This window comes from Lissotriton helveticus, chromosome 3_1 (assembly GCF_964261635.1).
Source record: "Lissotriton helveticus chromosome 3_1, aLisHel1.1, whole genome shotgun sequence".
In the NCBI taxonomy this organism is placed as follows: domain Eukaryota; kingdom Metazoa; phylum Chordata; class Amphibia; order Caudata; family Salamandridae; genus Lissotriton; species Lissotriton helveticus.
Window position 1 is genome coordinate 1,793,318,658 of NC_136061.1, and position 21,430 is coordinate 1,793,340,087.

Genomic DNA, 21,430 nt, shown 5'->3' on the forward strand with positions numbered 1-21,430 from the left:
CTTTCTTGCCACCAGCGGTATTAGAGGTGCTGGGGGAAAAGCGTACGCAAATCTGCCTGACCAGTTCATCCATATCGCATTGCCATGCGATTGTGGGTGAGGGAACCTGGCGGCAAAGCTTTGGCATTTTGCGTTTTCCCTTGTGGCAAACAGGTCTATCTCCGGATGACCCCACTGCTGGAAGTACGGGCGGAGTACTGATGGATGTATCTCCCACTCGTGCATTTGATGGCTGTACCTGCTGAGCAGATCCGCCATCGGATTGTCCTTGCCTGGGAGGTGTTCCGCCATGAGGAAAATGTTCCTCTGAATGGCCCACTTCCACATGCTCTGAGCCAGATGAGACAGCTGTGGAGAGTGCGTACCCCCCTGCTTCTGGATATAGTACATGGCAGTCATGTTGTCCGTCCGGATCAACACGACTTTGTTGCACAGATGTACCTTGAAGGACTTGAGTGCCATGAAGATTGCCATCAACTCTAGATAGTTGATGTGCATCTTCTTTTGCCGTGTCGTCCATAGTCTCTGCACCGTGTAGTGGAGCACATGAGCTCCCCATCCCTGGAGAGAAGCGTCCGTAGTCATGATGATCTGCGGCACAGGCTCTTGGAACGGTCGACCCTTGCAAAGGTTGTGTGGATTCCACCAATGCAGAGAGCTGTATGCCCGACCGGTCACCAACACTAGGTCTTTCAATTGTCCTTGAGCCTGTGTCCACTGATGCGCCAAGCATTCTTGGAGCGGACGCATATGCAACCTTGCGTGCGGGACTATGAAAATGCAGGAGGCCATCATGCCTATCAACTGCATAAACACTCTCGCTGGGAGTGATTGTTGCGGTCTGAACCTTCGGATGAGCAACTGGATGTTGTCGATCCTCACCTGGTTCGGCTGAGCTGTAGCAGTTAAAGTATTTATTGTCGCGCCTAGATACTGCCGCACATGGGCTGGCTGAAGGTGCGACTTTGGATAGTTTAGTGAGAACCCAAGACTGTGAAGGAGGTGAATTGTGTGGGACATGTCTGCGGCGCACTGCTGGGCCGACTTCGCTTGAACGAGCCAGTCGTCTAGGTAAGGGTAGACATGTATGTTCTGTCTCCTGAGGTGCGCCGCCACAGTCGCCAGACACTTTGTGAACATGGAAGGAGGTGTGCTGCAACAATTCAGTCATCAGACTGATACATTTAATAAATTAAGAATAGAAATACAGAGTTGTGGCGTATAATTTTCTATAGATGCTGGAATTGGAGAAAAATTGTGAAATGAAGTGCATAAATATTAGATAGCAATCAGATAAAAAAAATTGAAAAGAAAGACGAAGAACCACGATTCTCTCTACTGAGGAATCACCAAAGAAAAAGTAAACGGTGAAAAACAGTTGAGGCAAATCTGTGTTTTATTGATCTTAATTTCCAGCGTAAAATCGTTTTAGCTGCAAAAAGGTCACATTTCCGACTAACTTTGCATACAATACATGGGGCTGCTGGCTATTCACAGATATCATAGTTAAATAAAGAATGTCAGTGTAAAACAATGGAACAGATCGCCTGTTTCATAACCGGCATATGCATTACATGCGGTAATGGACAAGATTTCAGTCATAATAAAATCATCTACAAAGAAGCATAATAAATGTTCTGCATATAAAAATAACTTTCATTTTTCCTCAAAAAATCCCTATGTGAAACTTTCTATTGTAGGCATCTGCATAATGCATTAATTCCCTATGTAAACAAAAGGATGGTTGTGTTTTTCATAAAAATACAGGCATTTGTCAACAAATACTCATATGTCACCACAAGTTGTGGACGAGGCTGCAAGGAGTCATTGACGAAGTGGGGTTTGGCTGTAAGGGAACAAAGAAATGAGTATGGCTGTGGTTATCCCAGTAAACTTATTAATCATTCCGAAGCTCCATGCTTCATATCACCAACAGTGGATGTTTAGGTCTCATAGCAACTGCATAACCTAGTGGATATCTCAGATATTACATAAAGGTTTAGGTAGATAAGTCCATGATGGGATACTCTAGTTATTGCACCATCACAACCAAAGATCCCTGGTGGACATCATTCCTGACGGATAACCTAGTTATTATATACCCACAATCAAAGCCTACTGGTCAGTATCATCAATAATAAATGCACAAGTATCTTAAAAAGGCGATAACTGCAGGATGGATGAAAGAAAGTGCGTAATCATAGATATTATACATGGGCCTTACTTAGAACATTCCTGATCGACATCCCAAATCCCCACCGCTTTATAATAGATATCACTCACTGCTTTATAATAGATATCACTCGTACAAAGCACAAAACTTCGAGGAACACAATTCAAATGCTGAAAGCCAGTGTAAGCCCAGTGCGCATTCATGGAACTTTAAAAAAAAAACACTATGTAGAGTAGTCATCATGCCTCTGCCACCTATGGCCATATACAAACACCAGTCGAAAAGAATACAGTACAGAGCAGCAATTACATACTGAAATGGTGAAGACAAAGTAAAATATATACATAAAATGCATAGAAATGTGCATGCCCTTTAAGTACTACATATTCTCTCAATAAAGCATTAAAAATAAAAAATAAAAATAAAACATCCTTTAAAATCTTTAAAAATCTTTTCCTTACCCTCGACAGGGTAAAGTGAGTCAACTTCACAAAGGCACCAGGGCCCAGTTTAAGTAATTGCACAGATGCAGTGCAATTCTACACTGATCAACAAGTGCTACCCTTTGTAAGTGCAAAGCGCTGGGTCGGTACTCGAAATTTTGGCACTAGCTGATCAGTGCAAAGTGTGCATACATAATGTGCTAATACAGGTGCTTAACTCAGCGGTACTGTTGAAGGTTGTCCACTTTCAATTCTCTAGCATACCAGACCTGAGAGCGGGATTGATTTAATTCACTCAAAAGAGAAACAAGGGGCAGTATTGACTTTTAGCAGCGTATACTTCTAAATATTTCCCTCTTCTCAAAAACTGTGGCTGCTTCATGAGGAGCTGACGAAGCAAAAGCTCATTAACCCTTTTGAATACATGGGTAGAGGCATTGGCTTACCCAACTCTCCCCTGCTCGCTGCACTCCCAGCAGCACCCATAGGTGCTCTCTATGCAGGACTACAATCTTCTCCTGGGTCCAAGGGTTGCCTAGATGCACAGATAGTCGTGCCTCTCTCTCTTCTCGCCATCCTGTCCAGAGCCTGTGCTTTTCTTGCGTTGGGTGCTACTGGTCTCCTGGAGACTCCTGCTCCCCTCTGAGCTCCTGCGCGCTCTCCTTTCAGACCCTCTATTGTCTCGAAGGCTTCCACTCTCCCTGGGGTACCCGCTCTCGATGGCACATAGCGGTTCTCTGGGCTCCTCTCTATCCCTTCGTCTCCTAGCATCTTTAGGGCTGCCCGCATCCCTACAGCTCCCACTCTTCCTCGCAGGACTTCTTTTCTCCCGAGAAGCCTCTGAGTCATTAGTGTTTCTGCCCCAGGGGCTGCCCTTCTCTCTGGTGCACCCCTTGTGAGAGGATCCCCGCTTCCCTTGGGGACCCTCTCTTTCCCGATGACTCCCCTTCTTCCGTGTTCCCTCCTTCTCTTGGGTGCTCCCTTTGCCCTGGCAGCTCCCCGACTCTTGCATGTCCCCCTGTTCCCGACTGCCCACTTTCTCCAGAGTGCAGCTATCCTCTGCAGTGCACTCCTTCTCCAAGTAGCTACCCTGGTCCCGGGTATCCTCCTTCTGGTGGATCACTGTGCCCTGTCTGTCCTTCTCCCGGGTGTTCTCCTTTTTCTTGGTGCTCTTTCTATCTGGAAGGCTCCCGGTCTCATGGAACCTAGTCTCCTGGGGGGTACCGATCTCTTGAAGACTCCAAGTGTCAAACATGCTTCTTCTCTCATTTAACCCCCTAATATCCTCAAGACTCCCCATCAATTTTTCCACGGCAAGGGGACTCCCCATATCTAAGGGGCTCCACATACCCTGTGGAGTCCACATTTCCCCAATGTTTTTCACCCCTAAAGGACTTTTAGGTGCCTCAGCGCTTCCCACTGCCTCAGTGCCCCTGGTTAGGTAATCCACTTGTAGATCGCTTCTTTCAGGTACTCCTTTTTTGCTCTCCATCACTGGAGGTTTCTCTTTCTCTGGAGCTTTTGAAGGGTTGCTGGACTCCTGCTTTCCGACTGGTTTCTGTACCCAGAGGCTCTGCAGCTCTCTGTACATCTCCTCGTGGTCCTTCTTCCAGTTTTTGAACGTTTCAGAGGTCAGCGCTGGGTTATTCAGGACCTGCTCCAGGACTTGCAACTCAGACTCTTTAGCCTAAAACAAAACAATATAAAAGACAATATCGTATTAGAAGCAAGATAGACAGAGTGTTGATCAGTATACATGCCAACCAGCCCATCTTTATCTTATATCGGGAAATCTACCAATCTGCAAGTTTAAATGCCCACATTCAGAATTGTAAATATCTGTGTTGGTCACAACAATCGGTGGCAAGTGGGGTATTTGAGCAACTGACCAGAGACCGACTGCAGACAATCTCAGATGCTAGCGTACAGTGAGAATGAGACACTCCGTGTCAGAAGCTGGCTCTATACCAAAGTGAGCTATAGTGTGCACAGAGTCCAGTGGAACCCCAAAGGTAGGCAGAGGTAAAGTTAGATAGCACCTCACTCTATTTGTAGTAGTGTGGTCGAGCAGTAAGGCAGTATCAGAGGACAGTGTTGATCATTTGTAGTACCCACTCAATCAGCAAATGATTTCATACACTCAAAGACTGAACATCAGACCAATTGTTTTTGTATGAAAATTTTCCTTTAATTATTTTATTTTCTAGAATCAAGCAAGCCTGGCAGAGGTAAGCAATACATACTTTACATTAGTAATGCAGTTTGCAAAACAGTTTGAATTGTAATTGTATATGCACTTTGTTTTGACTTACAGGGTGGTTGAAGAGAAATGCAATACTTTGTAAAGACAATACCCATACTTGAATGGGCTTTTCAGTAAAATACCAGGTAAGTTACTTTTTATATTACTTTTCTTACTCAGAGTAGTATACCTGGACACTACTCTGTCACATTTCCTGTAAACAGGTAAGTGAAATCCTTTTGCTTAAATAGTAAAAATTTTAAGAAATTCTTTAGGTTTTCAAACTCCACACTTCGAAACCTTTCCAAGAAAAACAGTCAATGTTATCCTATGGAGGAAAATAGTGTTATTGATTTTCGGGTAAGTATTCACTAATGCGAGTTAAGGTTCTGGGGTAGAGTCATGGGCCCCCCAGGGTGAAAGATGCACTCTTGATACACCCTCAACGGCACTAGGGTGGCCAGGTGTAGAGTGCTGAGTCTCAATGTTATCTAATGGGGGATAGGGGGCCTTCGGTTGGTGGCTGCTGACTATCAGACCACAAGGTTATGGAAGCCAAGCTCCTGGGGTTAGGCTTAAGGCAAAGGAGGATCCGGTTGAGCACACAAAGTGCACCCGCAACGGCACAGGGGCGGCTGGCTGCAGGGTGCCGTTTTGGCGTCGGGTGCCCTGTTTTCAACTGGGATTTTCGGTTTTGGTTTTCAGCTGCAGGCTCGGTCCAGAAAGACTTCCGGGAGGAACCAACAGCTGGGAAGGTAAGTTGGAGGGCTCAGGGACGGAAGTGCATCTCGGATTCTTTTCTCCAGGGTGCAGGGCGGCTGGATGCAGAGGTGTCCTTTGAGGTCAGATTTTACCTTACCGAGTCACTCGCGGTTGGTGGGGGTCTATGTGCAGAGGCTGCAGGTGAGGCCGGGGAGTCATGGAGGGGTCATCCCACGGTGGACTCAGACTCTGGCGCGCTGGGGGACCTCACTGGGACCGGTGGGCCACTCTAACTCGGGCCATGGGCAACGAGTGCAGTGGTGATTCCAGGCGTCCGGTTTCTTTTTCCTCAGCAGGCTTGAAGTCTTTCTTTGGTGTATCTTCTGAACAGAGCTGCTGTTCCCAGGAGATCTGGTCTTTGTTGAAGGCAGTCAATCCTCCCAGGGGTTCTGGAGGTCAATGGCTGCAGGACAAGACTATTTTTGGCATAGGATCTCTGGAAACTGCAGATGGGCAGGTAGAGCTGTTGCCAAGTCAGTTCTCTGCAGTCTCCTCTGCTGGTTGTCTTCTTTCATCCTTTTTCTTCTTAGGTTGCTGGAATCTGCTTTCTTATTTCAGGCCTGCCCCCCAAATACTGTATTTAGGGGTCTCGAGGTCAGTAGCCAATGGGCTACTGACCTTAAGGCGACTACACCCTGGGTGTGCTCACTCCACATGGGGGAGTGAGCACAATCCCTAATCCTGATTGGGAGGGCTTAACCTCGCCTCCCCCACATGAGAGGTGGAGTTGGCAGAAGTGGTCACACCTTCTGTGCTGGCTACTTTTTCCTGCCTGTCTTCCCACCGGAAAGGACGAGAGACAGGAAGGGGGCTGCTCCTGATAGCAAGAGAGGCTGGCTGTCACATTACAAAGGCTGCCAGGCCTTTGAAGCTCCCCTGCCACAGATGGCTCTTCCTGGCCTGGGGGAGATGTGAATACCTTCGCCCAGGAAAGGCTTTGTTTCTAGGCTCAGGGAGCAAAGGCTCCCACCCTAAGGGTCCAGAAACATGTCTCGTGGTGGCAGGCTGGTGTGTACCAGTCAGGAAACCCAACAGAGACTGGTCGTTTTTCAGGGGGCCTCTCTAAGACGCCCTCTGTGTGCATTTTTCATTAAATTTCACACTGGCATCTGCGTGGGTTTAATGTGCTGAGAAGAGTGATACCAAACTTCTCAGTTTTCAGTGTAGCCATTATGGTGCTGTGGAGTTCGTAATGACAAGCTCCCAGCACCATATATTCTTAATGGCAGCACTGCACTTACAATGTTTAAGAATGGACTTCGACACTGTAGGGGTACAGGGCTCAGGAACCTGTATCCTCTCCACTGGTACAGGGCACCCAGCTAGAGAGGTGACTGATCTATGCCAGGGCAGTGGGTTGTAGGCATGGCACACAGGGATGTAGACTCTTCACTTTGATGTGCACCAAGACACGCAGCCTGCAAAGGCAGTGTGTGTGTGTAAAGGTACAGACAGGGCCTCTAAGGGTGGCACAATAAGTGCTGCAGCCCTTAGGCGTCTTCCCTGGTCAAGGTACCCTGGCTTCCTGTGGTACCATTTACCAGGGGCTGACCTGTGGCCAGAGATGCAAATTGGGTTAGTTTTGGGGAAAGAACACAGGCCCAGGAAACCGGATTGTCAGGGTCCGAGGGTACATCAAAGCAAAGTGCATCAGTAGTCTGGCAAAAAGTGTGTGTGGTGGGGGTTGGGGGGTACTGCAACAGAAACCAACTTTCCTACACTCAGGATGTCTTTGCCACATGTGTTCTTCTGAATACCTATGATATTGGCCTGCTTTGTGTGACCACATGGGATAGGCACCAAGATAACATGTTCAGAGAATGCGGGCTGTGTTTAATGGTTCACTCAGGGATTATTTTGTGCCAAAAATTCAATTTACCAGCATTTCACATTCCTAAGCATCCTAATCCTTGTCGCCTTTGTAGGGACGTCTTTCTGAGTGGAAAGTCAAGGCAAGAACCTGCCCCAGTGGTTAAGACCGTAGTGGTTTCCAATTATAGTGCATTTGGAGGAGTTTGCCTCAACGGTCGGGAGCCAATCATTTGTGATTAACAGCCGTGGTCCTAGGTGTGTGCTTGTTATTTGTGGTGGGGTGCAGTTTTCAGGATTAAGGGGTCATTGGGGATGCCTTGGGAGACGAAAGTCTCCAAGAAGTCTTAATGAACAAAGCTGTGACCTAGATGCTGTTGATACCTTGACTGATAGAAATAGGTGATAAAAGCAGTCAGTTGGAGGAAAGGGACAAAGGAAGAAAAGAACAAGAAGAAAGAAAACAGGAAAAGGAATAAAAGATGAGGATAAGGAAAAGAGGACAAGTGGAAGAGGAGCAAATAGAAGGTACAGAAAAGGAGAATTAAAAACATTGGAGGCAAGAGAGGAAGGGAAGGGGAAAAACTAAAAGGTGAAGAGGAGAAGATGGAGGACAGAGGAGTCAATGGGGTCCTAGAAGAAAAAAGGGAAAGGAGAAGATGAGAAGGAGAAACTGCGATGGGCAAGGCCAAAAGGAGAGCAAAAAAAAGGAATAAATGGGGCTTAGCTAAGACTAAGGTAGATGAGGTATAACTTTTTTTGCGTTGCAATTTACCTGTTTGATAGAACAAATTACAAGTCATCTCTTGAATAAACAAAAAAGATCTTACTGAACCCTCCTACCTACCACCACAGCATTACAATGGCGCAAGACCTTGGAGTATGTAAGTGTGCATGCAAGTGTCTTCTTTTAGGTTTAAATCATTTTTATTGAGGCAGCACAAAGAGACAGAACATACATTGCATAGGTGATGTGTACCTGCAACGGCCAGAGGCATGCGTAAGGCTCGGAGGCCCTCCTGGTGACAGTTCAAATGTAGTCCAGCTAGTAGAGCTAAATCGGTATAGTCAGTGCTGCACAAAAGGAACAATCTACCTCTAGAAAAAAAAACCTCCCCCAACCCCCAACACCCCTTCCCCTCCCGTCCCCCCTCCCCCTGTCCAGTGCTCGGGCCTAGCCTACCCCATTTCTCCCCGTTCCCAGCATGTAGGGACCTCTCATTCTGACCCCATTCATGAATCCTTCCCTTCAGGTGTAGTGAGCCGTAATAGGCGAAGATATCTCGGGCAGGTAATTTCTCTGAATTCAGTGGCCAACAGGGAGTGGAATGGCTGCCAAAGTTCGTCGAATTGATCTATGTCTCCAGCTAGGGTAAGGAACAACTTCTCCATTCCCAGTACATGCCACAGCCTGTGTAACCACCCCGTAAGGGAAGGGATAGTAGTAGTGCGCCAATGTGTAAGGATATTCTGCACTGCAGAGCCCAGGGCGATAGCAATCTGACGGCCCCTAGGGGAGAGAAAGGGGTATGTCAGGCTGTTAGGGAGCCCCAGTAGAATGTAAGCGGGGAAGCGAGGTAACTCAGTCTTAAAGTGAGTGTCCACGTCATCTAGGATCTGCTTCCAGTAAGAGTGTAGAAGCAGGCAGTCCCACAGAATGTGCGATAATGTGCCTACGTGCCCACATTCCCTCCAACACATGCTGGACTTTGTGCGGTCCAGCTCATGTATCCGTTCTGGGGTGTAGTACCAGTAAGTAGATACCTTGGTAAGCGTTTCTCTAAGCCCCGTGTGGTACGCTGAGTGTCGGGCCCTGTATGAGATTTGATCCCATTCCTTACTACTCAATGACCTACCCAGTTCTCGTTCCCAGCGCTCCCTACCTGGGTTGTGAAGGTGTGTGGGTGGTGGTTGCAAGAATTTATATAGGTCTGATATCAATTTGGCGTCTGAAGTGCGGGATGTAAGCCACTGTTCGTAGGGTAGGAGTTTCCTATCTGCCGTTTCTCTCACCTGGGGGTGCAACGCCCAGTGACGGACCTGCAGGTAGCGCAGCCGTTCCGTCTCTGGCAGCGTGTATTCCTGTTTGAAGAGCGAGAAGGGAATAACGCCATCCGGACCATACATATGGTAAAGAACGCGCCAGTGTGTAAAGGTTCCCTTGTCGAGCCCCGGGGTGAAATCCAGGTTATCGACCAGTGGTGTAAGTGGTGAAGGGAAAGTGGTGAGCTCGTGTATGGAGTTAGTGGTGTCCCAGACCTTCAAGGGAACCCTCGTGATAAATGAGGCATACAGGTTGGCGGGTCGATGGGCTTTGCGCAGGAAGGGTATTTCCTAAAGTGGGCGCCCCGCCACCGCTTGGTCCTGAAAGAGCCAGTGCTTATCCGATTCCCACTTGCTCCACTCCACTAGATAGCGTAGGTGTGCTGCCTGGAAGTATTTGTGCAGATCTGGTATACCTAGCCCCCCAGCCTCCGGGCCCAGCGTGGACAGTGTCCTCTTGAGTCTGGGTTTCCGGCCCTGTCAGATAAAGCGCGAGAGGTCTGCCTGTGATTGCTGAATCCAGCCCACAGGCGGCTGTAGTGGTAGTGCTAGTGCTCTGAATAGGTACATTTTTATTGCGTCAATTCTACCCAGCCAAGACAGGGTGCCGTGCCGCCAGTGTCTCAACTCCTCCTGTATTTTCCCGTGAAGTGCAGCATAGTTGGCTTTCACCATGGCCGGCAAGGTAGGGGCCAGTTGGATCCCCAGGTATGGTACATGATCTGATGACCATTGAAGAGGGAAGAGGTCCTGCAAATAAGTTTTGGTAGTAGGCGCGAGGGACAGATCTAGAGCTACGGACTTATCCAGGTTCATTTTAAATCCCGCTACCTTCGCAAAGATATCCATCTCCGCGATGCAGGCCGGTAGGGCCGTTCGCGGATTCTCTAGGGACAATATGACGTCGTCCGCGTATAGACTTATGGTGTGGGTGAAGCCACCAAACTTCACCCCCATTGCTGCCGGTGTCTGGCGGATCCTCTGAGCAAATGGTTCCATATATAAGGCAAAGAGTAGGGGCGACAACGGGCACCCCTGTCTCGTACCTCTCTCGATGGTGAAGCTCTGTGAGCTGCAACCGTTCACTCTCACCACTGCCGTAGGGAATTTGTAACAATTAAATATGAGGGAGCGGAATTTGTCCCCAACCCTGACTTTCACAAGGACCCGTTCTAGGTACGGCCAATGTACCCGGTCGAACGCCTTTTCAGCGTCGACCGCTAGCAATAACCTCTCCCCGGGAACTCTGGAAGCTTTTTCTATGAGGTGGACGATCCTTTTGGTGTTGTCCACCGTCTGCCGCCCGGGAATAAACCCTGCCTGTTCCGGGTCTATAAGTCCCGGCAGGTGGGGGGCCAGTCGGGCCGCAAGGATCCCAGTATATAACTTAAGATCCACATTCAGGAGCGATATTGGCCTGTAAGAGCTGCACTTGGTTCTATCTTTCCCCGGCTTGGGGATGACCGTGAGGGACGCTCGTAGAAGGTCAGGCGGAAAGGCGCCCGGTGCAGAAAAGGAGTTGAATAGGCGAGTGAGAATCAGCGCCAGCATCGTACAGAATGTTTTTTAAAAGAGGGGTGTGTAGCCTTCGGCCCTGGGGCCTTTCCATGTTTGAGTTTAGCAATGGCGGAAATCACTTCCTCGATGCGGATATCCCTGTCCAAATGTTCCGCCTGTGATGGAGTCAGGGAAGGGAGAGTGACAGAGTCGAGGTATTCCGCCGCCGTTAGGTCGTCCAAAGGGCTACACGTGTAAAGAGCTGCATAAAAGCTGCGGAAGGTGTCCGCTATCTGGGAATCATCTGTGATCGAGGCCCCGTCTGGCCCGAAGAGCTCTTTCACCAATTGCCGAGCAGCCCGAAGCCCATTTGCTAGGAGACGGCCACACCTGTCTCCCCCGGTATAGTACGCGTGCCGCAGTTGCAGTGCCGCATGTTCCGCCCGGTCCATGTCTAGGGCCGTCAGGATTCTGGGAGCCCCCGTGCGCTGATGCATTTGTTCGAGTTCGCGAACCCGCTGGGTGAGCTCGTCTCGCTTGCATTGCCGTTCCCTGTTTTCGGCAGAGGAAAGGGCCAGGAATTCTCCCCTGATTACTGTCTTCAAGGCCGCCCATTGAGTCGCCAAGGAGGTGTCGTCGTTGGCATTATGAGATAGGTAGTCACGGACAGCGCCCTGGATGCGAGTTACCACCGCTTTTTTATGCAATAGAGTGTCTCGGAGACGCCAGACCCTGGAGGAATGCACCATCGGCGGTAACTGGATTGAGGTGGAAACTGGCGCGTGATCCGATAGGGAGTTAACTCCGATCTCCGTCGAGGTGGCCAACGCACACACTGGCCCCATGACCAGGAGATGGTCCAACCTGGCATATGTTTTATGGGCATTGGAGTAGTACGAATATTCCCTATTTCGGGGATGTGTACGGCGCCAGAGGTCGTGAAGATCCAGTTCCTCCATCCTATCCCTACACCCAGACGAGAATGCTCCAGCCTGGGGGGTGCGCTGGGCTGACCTATCCAAAGCTGTGTCAAAGACCATGTTGAAATCCCCCCCCCCCCCCCCCCCCCGAGTACAATATGTCTGTCTGGTGTGTCCGCAATGTCAGTTAGGGCCGAGTGGAAAAATTGTTCCTGGTTCTCATTAGGGCTGTATAGGGAACCAACCGTAAACGTGAGGCCACCTATCCTAAATCGACAAGCTAGCAGCCTCCCCTTCTGTTCTGAGCATTTGTGTAGGACCTCCCCCTTAAAGTGCCGTGCCACTAGAATCGCTACCCCTGCAGTCTTGTTGTGTCCAGAGGAAAAGAACTGAGTCGGGAATTTGTGGGAGCGGAGACGGTGGCAGTCGCACGATAGTAGATGAGTTTCTTGCAATAAGCAAATGTCTGCCTGGGTGTTTCCCAAGTGGGACAGTATTGCACGCCGTTTTACTGGGTTATTTAATCCCCTGACATTAAGGGTCAAAACCTTAAAGGTCGTAGGTGGCATGTATAATAGTGGGGTCTAAAACGCTGTTTCCCCGCCCTGGTGGTGGGCGGCACAGAGTTGCATCCCAGGGATCTGAGATCTCCAGAGAGCCCTGGACGGCCCACCCTGGTTCCCCCCCTCTAGCTTTCCCCCCCACCCCAACCCGGGTCTCCAACCCGACCAACCCTCCCAACCCATCTTCCCCCAATCTCTTACCCCAACATCAACCAACTCCCCCCCAACACCCTCGCCCCCCACCAGTCCCTCCCATAGCAACCCCGCAAAAAACTACTCATAGTCTCGGGCCTACCGGAACAGAGTTCAGGTCCGTAAAGTGTCAATGTGGAGGGTAACGTGGCAGCGGTTGACTCAGCGGCTCCCCCGCCCTTCCCCCCCCAGACAGAGCTATAGCATGAAGGCATACCCCTTGATAAGAACACCTTACAGTTTGGTCGCTGCATTGTCAACCACCTCCTGTACCGCCGCCTCTCGCTCTTGAGCGGCCGTGATGGGGTCAGGCCTCAGAAGAGACCTGGGGGATCGTTGTCGTCGCACAGTCTGCCACCCATCTCTGGAGCGTTGTGCGGGCCCGTCCTGTGACCTACTTGGGGAGGCTTCTCTAGATCCAGCTTCCTCCGGCATTTCAATGCCCAGCAACGCATAAGTGTCTCGGAGTGATCTGAGTTGGTGTAGTGACCCCTTCCACTTGAAAATGAGGCGAAACGGGTGACCCCAGGAGTATGGCACTCCGTTGTCCCTTAGGAAGTTCGTGGCAACTCTGAAGGCCTTTCGTTTCTGCAGGGTAATGGCGGACAGGTCCTGGAAGAGGGCCACGGGGTCTCCTCGGAAATGAATTGGTTGTTTCGATCGGGCCTCTCTCAAAATGCGTTCCTTCAGTGAAAAATCGGGGAGGAAAGCCAGTATGTCCGGAGGGGGGCCGGTGCTCGTCGCGCTAATCCGACTCTATGTGCGTGGTCATTACGAATGTCAAACTCACCGGGCTCCCCAAGGATCTCTCGGAACAGCTCCTGCCGGTAGTTGACAACGCTGTTCCCCTCGGACTTCAACAGAACTCCCCGGACCCGTATATTGTTCCTCCTTGAGCGGTTCTCAAGATCCTCCGAGTGCGCTTGTAGGTCTACCTGTTGTTCCTGAAGACGGAGGATCTCCTGTTGCAGCCGTTCTACCTCCATGCTGCGGGTCTGGTCCGCTTCCTCCACCGCTACCACGCGCTCCCCCAGGCCATCCACATCCCGGCGGAGCTCTTGTTGCTCCCTGCCAGTTTCTGCTTCAGGGCTTGAAAGTCATCCCTCAGGGTATTAAAGAGGGAGGCAAGAAAGGCTTTTGTGATGGGGCAGCCTCGTCATCCTGGCCTTGGGGGCTGACAGGCGCCTTCGGGGATGATGTCACATGGGCCTTCTCTCCTTTTGGAGCGTTTTTGTGGAGCATGTCCACAATGTTGCGGGATCCTTTGCGCCCCGTGTGACCATGTCGCCGGAGTTTTGTAATCGCTTAATGTCCGGGTGGGGCACTCCGGGAGGCTGCGGGTGTCACCACGGCGATGTCGGGGACAGGACCCGCTAGGCCCGTGGGTCCGTGTCGGAGTCCGAGAACTTGTTATGCCTGAGCCACTGGGGGGCCTTCGAGTATTCCTGCCCGTTCTGGAGGGCTGAGAGCCAGTCAGCGCCGGTCTGGGTCCGTTATGCCCCCGTGATCAATAAGCAAATGCCCCGGTGTCCGCGCCGAAGTTCAGGGTGCATAGTTGGGGGGGCTCCCTGCTCGGGTCCGTAACTCCCGCGGCTGGCCCGCCGGGGTGGATGCTGGGCCCGGGGGGCCGCCGCCGTTGCGTTGCGTCCTCAAGGGTGTTCCGTTCTCCTCCGGGGGCCCCCAGTGCGAGGGTTGACCATCGAGGGGTCAGCCGTAGAAGGAGTTCAATGGTCCTCGGAGCGGGTCCGGGCTCGGGCCCAAGTGTAAGTACCGGCCGTTGGATGTCCCTCAGGGCGGGCCGCCAGTGCGTGGGTGGTGATCACTCCGGTGTGGATATGTGGGTGGTGATCACTCCGGTGTGGATAGGGTTCTATGTCAGCGGCCGCCGGTGTACCCTCACAGTAGGCCCGAAGCCTGGGCCTCGATTTTCAGAGCTCCGCCTGAGAGGTCGAGCAAGCTGGGGGCGCGGGCGTCTCTCCTGTCGGTCTCGGGATCAGTCACCAGGCTGTTAGTGCGTAGGGCCGCCCGATCACTGGTGCGCAGCAACCCCGTCTGTCCCGGACCCCTGGTCAGCAGCCGGGGCATCCCCGGAACTGAGGCCTGGTTCTCCGTCTCCGCCGCTGTCTATCCTGCCCACCTCTGCACAGGCCTAGTCTCCAGGTGACGAGACCAGCCGTTATCCACTAGGCCGGGGGGTCCGATGTCTCTCCGGAGGGCCCGCACCCACTCGGGGTGCAGGAGTCGCCGCTCCGCGTCATCCTCCTCGGAAGCTAGGCCCTAAGCCAGGGGCTCGAGTGGCTCAGCAGCCCGCCTGGCCACCAACTGGCACTACCACTGTCAGCCTCGGCCGTACGTCGGACGCGGGAAGCCCGGGCCGTCTGTCCGCTGTACTGAGGGTGGCGGCAGTCGCACGCGTCCTTCCGCTCGCGCTGTACCAGACCGCAGGGTGCAGGAGTCACTCCAGGTGCCGAGCACCCACGGCCGCCATTTCGCTGCCTCACACTAGCGGGAGCTCCCGTTGTACGCCCCACAGCTCCGGCGGGCGACGTAGCTCAGATCTTCAGGTGAGGAGCAACGGAGCAGGGCGCTGCATCCCCGGCTGTAAAATACGTGATTTTAAGGGGCAGATCACTCTATTAAAAGGGCGATTTGGGGTGAAGGGCCGGGGAGCCTCGCAGGACACGTCTGGTCAGGCCGCCATCTTAGCCACGCCCATCAAGTGTCTTCTTTTAAGATAAGATTAAGACCACTTAAGATCACTCAAAATTCTGGGTACACTTCAGAGGATGGGAGGTGAGATCATAGATCGGGCAGGTGCAGACTAGCCTCATGGGTACTAAAATATAAACAGCTCATGCTGAAATTGAGAGAGGAACCAGAACAATACTTCATAGAAAATAAGAGCCGAGATAAAATCCCAGGTGACACGGTGGAAGGCCTTTAAGACAGTCATTAGGGGAAAAGCATTGTCACTGACGGACAACAAGAACAAAGCCATAAAGGAGAAGGCTCACCACAGAGAGGGGGATATTCTGAGGCTGGAAGCCTAGCACATCTCAGTGAAGGATGATCATACAGGCCACAAATGAAACCTGTAATCACTTTCTGGCCGTAGATTTAGGACTTCCGGAGTAAGGAGGGAAGGCTACTGGCTTGGCTATCGAAACAAGATCAGGGCAATAGCTGGGTTCAATAGTTAAGAGTGTCAGAAGGTATACAAATTCAAGGACATACTAATATAGCGGCGGTATTTGCGGAGTACTACAGGTACCTCTATCAGATGAACAATGAACCCCAAGCCATTTTCAAGGATAATAATTTACCCAGTCTGCATAGTGACGAAAGGAATGAGCAAGAGGCTGCAATTACTGAAAAGGAAATCTGGGAGGTGATAAGAGCTTGAGGCTGGGAAGATCCGGGGCCGAACAGTCTGGCAGCATAGGTCTATAAATGCATGGCAAGTAAATTGACTACCCATCTCCAAAATGTATGTTTGAAAGGGCCAGGCCTGATGGGAATTTGCCCTATGATCTCCAATTGGCAACAATAGTTACAATCAACAACAAGCATTTACAATGCAATAGGTCTCGGATTATTAAAGTTTGAGCTATTGGCATTGTAAATGACAATGTCTTTTATTCTTTTCCATTGATGCGTAAACAAGCACTTTGTACCTATAGTCCATGCTTATGAGAAGCAAGGCTGGCAGTCTCTTTTACTGCCAGCCTTGCTCATCGTAAGCAAGGACCATACGTTGAAAGGGCGTGTTTATGCACCGATTGCAGGTTTTAAAAGCAAATTAATAAAATGCTTTGTCAGTTACAATGCCAATAGCTCAAACTTTTAATAATGCAAGACCTATTGCGTACAGTGTGGCCTGGAGTGGATGGGATATGAGCATACATGTGCAAGAGTGCACAATACACAAACCAGGACATGTGCATACATGTGCAGTGGTGGAGAGTACAAATGACTAGAGTGGATGATGTATGTGCATACATTTGCAGCACTACAGAGTATACTGATGCCTGTAGTGGCTGGGACATGTGCATAACTGTGTACACGTGTAGTACTGCAGAGTACAGTGGCATGGAGTGGATGGTTTATGTGCATACATGTGCAGTACTGCAGATTATACTGAGGCTAGAAGTGAGTGATATATCTGCATACATGTTCCGTACTGTAGAGTACCTTGAGGCGTGGAGTGGATGGTATATGTACATATATGTGCAGAAGTGCAGAGTACACTAGGCCTGGAGTAGATGGTGTATGTGTACATGTGTAGTAGTGATACATACACAAAGGCGTGTTATGGAGGGTGTATGCATGCATGTGCAGGTATGCATTGTGCACAGGCTGGAAGTGGGTGGTGTATTTGTACATGTGCCTACAACCAATCGGCATGGGCTGCTATGTGCTAACAAAGGTGGGACTTTCTTTAAAAGTGTGATTCGTAAGTGCCTTACATTACACTTTGAAGCAACACAATGGAGTTGTTAAATGCAAGGGCTAATAAGTAAACAAATAAAATACAATTCCTGGGCACATGGAGAAATTGATGAATTATTGCACTGGGTATCTTATGGAGTGTTTGGCAATCTGGTGTGGGGCTCAATTGCAATGGTGCTACCCTTGTTGTTAATCCCCATGATGGCCTTCCCCATTGTTCTAAGTGGCATGAGTTTGTACCCTTTAAGGGTGCCTTCACCATGTGCTTGTCTCAGTGTGTGTTAGCAATACACAAGTAGGCGGCTGGACAAAATGTATCAACTTGGGCGTTGGCATCTTCCATTAAGAGTGTAAGTGCTTGTTATTTCCTTAATTGCCTTCCCTTTATGTGGCGATCACAACGGACTTACAGAAGAGCCCTTGCTGGTGTACGAGACACAGCAAACCTTAAAGTTCTTATTAGCAGTAGCTAGGAGGATTGACAGCAAACATGCAGTTATAGGTCTATAGGGGTGTTGATTAAATCTGAGGGTAGCAACTTGGTTATGGTATTTGTGGAGGTTACATAACTAGGAGTTCAAGTGCAACACTTTTGCCCTCGAAAGAACCCTTCTGCGCACACAACACTGTAGCACTGAATAAACACAAAGAACACACTTGCAAGAGGTGTAAATTAGTGGACCACAATTACCAATTAATTCTATATTAGCCTAAAGACAGTATATTAACTTATTAACTTCACAATTCGTTCTTAATTTGAAGTTTATGAAAGCAATAGGAGATGATAATTTCGACACAGTAGATTTCTTGAAAGTTGGTCGAAAGGCAAGTGCTTCTGGTCCTTTATGTTCATTAGGTGACTTGCAAAGAACGCAGTTGTTTCTGAACTCAGGTTCATGATTTCTAGGCTGCGTAGATATAGGACGAGGCAGTCCAGACTATGATTTTATCATCTGTTCTCAAAAAGAGAGCTTCTGCTCCAATGCACTGCCTAGTGTTATGCTGAATAAAAAGTGGACGTAGGTAGTAGTTACGTATCCATAACAAGTGACTGAACAGCAGGAGGAAATGGGTAGTGTTTCCGAACCTCCCAAGGGACACATGCACACATTTGCTCCCACGTCAGGATTTGGTGACCATCTTTTAGTAAGTGATGCCACTGGCAATGTTGCCCAGTCTGAATTTTGGATAGAGAGCTCTTTTCTACAGGGAAAAAAAACATTTGGGAAAATTTCAAAGCTGCGTTCTTGTTTAGTGACAGATAGCGTTTTGTCAAAGGACCTTCTGTTTTTAATTTAAACAAATATAATTTGGCAAGTATATAATAAGAATAATTTGCCATATTTAGGTAGTGCAATGTTCTTTTATTTTTATGGCATGATTTGATTAACATTAAGTAACCATTGCATCAGTCTTCCAGGGCCAGACCTACTGACTTTGCCAATGCTTCTTTATTTGAATAGCAGCAGAGTTGTAAGCAGTGCTCATGAATAGGAAACTGCAGTGCGAACTTCTGTGGGGCAGCTACTCTGATCACTCCAGTCAGCCACCCTGTGGAGACTTTTCTACGCCAGTGTGGCATGTGCGTCCTCACAGGGACCCAATCACACAGAAGGCATAGATAAATCAGTGATTTTGAAGGGGTGGAGGGTGTGGGTAAGAGGCACGGCACCTATGATACTGAGGGACGAGTGCTAGACTCCGAATGACAAATACACACAAATGGAGGCAGACAAGAGGTGCGTGCGAGGGACTGAGGTCTCACATATTTCACTGAGCTTGAATTGTGTAAGTAAATTGCAGTAACTGCCATTTTGTTATTGTTTTCCATTGAATCGAGAAATAAGTGTTCGTCATTTCCGAAGATTTTAGTCGTTCTTGAACATTCATATTTTTCTGACTTGAGTCTACATATTTCTACAAATGTTCATATATTTATTTATATCTAAATTGGGCTGCTCTCTAATCTTCACTAATACACTATTTATGGAAATGCAGGTTCTCTGTTTTAAACAGATGCAGTCGTTCCCCAGTTCCTGAAATAACTGATCAGGTTTTTCAACAATAAACTACTACATAGCACGCTGTTTGGTAAGCTATCGAATTAACTCAACGTTTTTCCTTGTACCATTTGTCTATCAGCCACCTCTCTTTATACACTAGTATTTAAGTGCGTCATTCACATTTTTGGTCCGCCCACCACAGCATACTACATGGGGCAAAGGGTCGGCCCAATTTAGCCATTGTCTTACTTCTCTAGGAGTAAAAACATTGTGCACTTACTGATAAAAAGTAGTCATCTTCCGCACTTTTACCAAGCCATATATATGTCTGTAGCCAGTGGCAGAGCTATTGGCTTTGCCAACACTGGTCTGTAACTCCAACCTATATTGTGGTCAATAACTTAGGTAGTGAAATGTTACCTACCATTCCAGTCTACATCATGAAATACATAAAATAAAGCTTGCGATTAACCCCTGCGCTGTCGGTTTCTGTTGGGGATCAGGCGAGATAACTGCAATATCTGCGCGCATTCCAAAACGAAACTTAGCGTGGGGGCGGGACATCCGTCTTGTGCGCGAAGCCCGCGCCCACGGAGTTCCTGGTCCGAAGAGCAGTGCGTGACGCGGGGCTCCCATGGGGGAGCCCCGCGGAGGCGACAGAACACCGGATTGGCGGTAAGTGGGCCTTGGGGGGCGCTCGTGTGTGTGAGTGTGTGTGCGCGTGTGTGTGTATGTGTGCGACGGCGGGGGTGTCTCTGTATGTGTGCGTGTATGTGCGCTCCTGTGTGTGTGTCTCTGTGTGCGACGGCGGGGGGAGGGGGGGGAGTGTCTCTGTCTGCGTGTCTCTGTCTGCGCTTGTGTGTGTGTGGCCGCATGCGTGCAGGGGGAGGTGTGCCTGGGTATGTTTGCGCTTCCCAGGAGACAGCCAGGCCGAGCGCGGCGCGTGCCAGTCGGCGCGTGCCAGTTTCAAATCGCCTCCAAGGCGATGCGCGCGGCCAGGATTGTCTCCTGGGAAGCAGACACGGCCACAATAGGTTCTCGGCGGAGACGCGCTTCGCGCGGCTAGCCGAGACCTAAAAAAGGAATACTCCTGCCAGATCAGAGTCATACAGGCCTGTTTCACTATTGGATGATGAAACCAAAATTCTTGCAACGAGCTGGCCTCTCGACTAAGAAGGGTGATTAAAACTTTAGTACATCGGATAAATCTGGATGTATGCCCAACAGCAGTACCCGACTTATGCTCATGCTTCCCTTTGGTTGCCTTGGCATATGCAAGCGATGTGCAGAAGCAAACTGCTGTGTTGTCACTATGCCGCAAAGGCACTCGTTAGCCTGCAGTGGCCATATATGTTTAGAGTGCTCGCTCAGTTTGGATGTGTGCCACAATATGCAGCATGGTTGAAACTGCTCTCTACTGAGCCAATGGCCAGAGTGAAGGTGAATGGGACCAATGTTGGATCCATTTATATTGCGCAGAGGGACGTGGCAGGGATGTCCGTAACCTCCAATGTTATTTGCTCTGGGGTTGGTGTTGGCTGGGTACGCTGGGTAAGAGGTATACAGTGGGAAAACACGTGGGATGAGTGGATTTCAATGTACATAGGTGATATCCTTCTGCACATAGTGGAGCTGTAGGTAACAATTGGCTGCCTGCTCCAGATATTCACATTACTTGGAAGATACTGGGGTATCACAGTAATAGGAGGGCGGGAGGGGTAGGTATTGTACCCCATATACTATTGGTCACCAACCAGGGCATTTTGGTGCCCAATTATCAGTTTTTAGATGGCTTCGAATAGTTGGGCATTTATATTACATGGGATAAGGTTGGGTTTTTCAAAAGTAACATCTATACAGTTCTTCATAAATTCAGAGAGGATGTGAAACACAGGTGCACTCTGCCGTTTTCCCTTTTCAGATGGGCAGCAATGTTTAAGATGATTGTGCTGCCAAATTTATATATTCTTCAAAACACACAGTATTGTGTCGCAGAAGTTTTCTTTAGGAAGGTAGAGGCTGATCTGTGGTTGCTCCTGCGGAATGGGAGGCCAATGCGACTAGCATTCGCAAAGTTATTTAAGGGGTATATGAGGGTGGAATCGCCCTGCCTGATATTTAGAAATACTACTGGGCTGATCACGTAGTGGTGATAAAGGAGTGTTTTATATAGTTGGATGAGCCTTCTTTAAGAATTTATAGAAAAGCGATGGAGCTGAGAGGTAACCCATGGCCTGTATTAATGAAGAAACAAAATGCCTTTCCTCCACCACACACAATGAGCACTGAAAAAATGGGAGGATGCCACCAGATACCATAAAATGTCGGTGTTGA

At 49.4% G+C, this 21,430-nt stretch overlaps 1 protein-coding gene across 1 annotated transcript in view; it reads right to left on the reverse strand.

Annotated features, from left to right (window-relative positions):
• Nucleotides 1–1,378: 1,378 nt before the first annotated feature.
• Nucleotides 1,379–21,430, reverse strand: part of CNKSR1 (connector enhancer of kinase suppressor of Ras 1) — a 424,353-nt gene continuing 404,301 nt past the window's right edge. Inside the window, exon 21 of the mRNA XM_078682672.1 lies at nucleotides 1,379–4,303. Coding sequence (XP_078538798.1) covers nucleotides 3,152–4,303 — 1,152 coding nt within the window. The 3' untranslated portion in view covers nucleotides 1,379–3,151. The remainder of the gene's footprint in view (nucleotides 4,304–21,430) is intronic.